At 37.7% G+C, this 1,376-nt stretch overlaps 1 protein-coding gene across 1 annotated transcript in view; it reads left to right on the top strand.

Annotated features, from left to right (window-relative positions):
* The first annotated feature begins 645 nt into the window (after window positions 1–645).
* The window catches only part of LOC104966382 (thrombospondin type-1 domain-containing protein 7B-like), a 50,146-nt gene continuing 49,415 nt past the window's right edge, over window positions 646–1,376 (top strand). The window contains exon 1 of the mRNA XM_010795568.1: window positions 646–658. Coding sequence (XP_010793870.1) covers window positions 646–658 — 13 coding nt within the window. The remainder of the gene's footprint in view (window positions 659–1,376) is intronic.

The following is a 1,376-nucleotide window of genomic DNA, read 5'->3' on the forward strand; positions in this document are numbered from 1 at the left end:
AAACATAATCTTCTGCCATTTCTTCATTAAGAAAATAATTTTTAATATTTATTGATAATCGTTATAGCAGCCAATTACAGGATATATAATTGTTGTCTTCTCTGGAGGGATTATTAACTTTTATTGATTAACTTATTAATACTTAAAAGAGTGTTAAACTCATCCATCATTAGACTGTGTTAACTTAGCCCTTAGCTCCAATCCCCGCACTAAGTAGAGCTGATAGGAATGTCATTAGTTTTGCATGAATTTAATCTAATAAAAAGCACTGGGAAAATTAAAATGTAGTCGGGGGAAGACTAAAGTTATTACAATTAATCTTGAGGGGGGAAGTGAACGTGTTAACCATATTTTATGACACATTATCCAACAGCTATGGAAGTATTTTTCCTAAAAGTCAAACATCTCTTGGTCCACTAGAGGAAAAGTCTGCATGACTCATGTGGAAAATATAGATTTTTGTATACCATTTTTTATAAATTAAGCATTAATTCCCACTGTTGTGGCAATACAGCACTCACAACAGGAAATAATGAAACAGAGAGGAATCAATAAAACACAGATATAGTTGATCAGTAATTATTATTTAGAAACAAACAACAATGGGGAGTACATCACCTGCTGCCACAGCAGCCAATCGCGGAAATGCCCCCCAACAGTAGCAACAATCATACAGCATATATAGCCACTGCAATGAACACACACATTTTATCACGCAGCCTACCACACAAATGTCACATGTTTTTCTCTCTGAAAGCCATACTTGTATATGTTGAAAAGTCATCATCTCATGACATCCTTAGGAGTAGTAAACTAACAAAGGTTAACTATTTTTATTACCTGAGGCCTTCTCTGAACTTCCTCTAACCGCGTGTCAGCTCACTTAAAGGTGACCTATCATGCAAAATGCACTTTTGTACGTCTTTTCTACATGAATATGTGTCCCCGGTGTTCCAGGGAACTCACCAAGTGTCAGAAAACACAACCCTCTCTATTTTCCTCCATACCCAAATCTCTTAAAAAGGGGCTGCAACGGATCTGATACAGACTGATCCAGATTTGAACACTTCTCTGACGTCATAGAAGTGGCGCTACGGCTATTGGGCCAACTCCACCAATCAGGAGGAGACAGCCACGGACATTGCCGTTCGAAAGCGCTGGAGACGCTGTAGTACATATGCCAGGCCTGTAGATGGTGCTGTTCTCACAGAATCAGCCCATGCAAAGACAGTGTTGAATTGAGCGAAATGAGGAATGGCTAAAATGCATGATCTGTTTGGTATTTTCAAAAATAAAAAGTATAAATATGCCGTTATATAGGTATGGTCCTACACTATATTCAAATATAGCATGATAGGTCCACTTTAAACATCAGA

The sequence above is a fragment of the Notothenia coriiceps genome, unplaced genomic scaffold, assembly GCF_000735185.1.
Source record: "Notothenia coriiceps isolate Sejong01 unplaced genomic scaffold, NC01 NC01_scaffold00037246, whole genome shotgun sequence".
Lineage (NCBI taxonomy): Eukaryota > Metazoa > Chordata > Actinopteri > Perciformes > Nototheniidae > Notothenia > Notothenia coriiceps.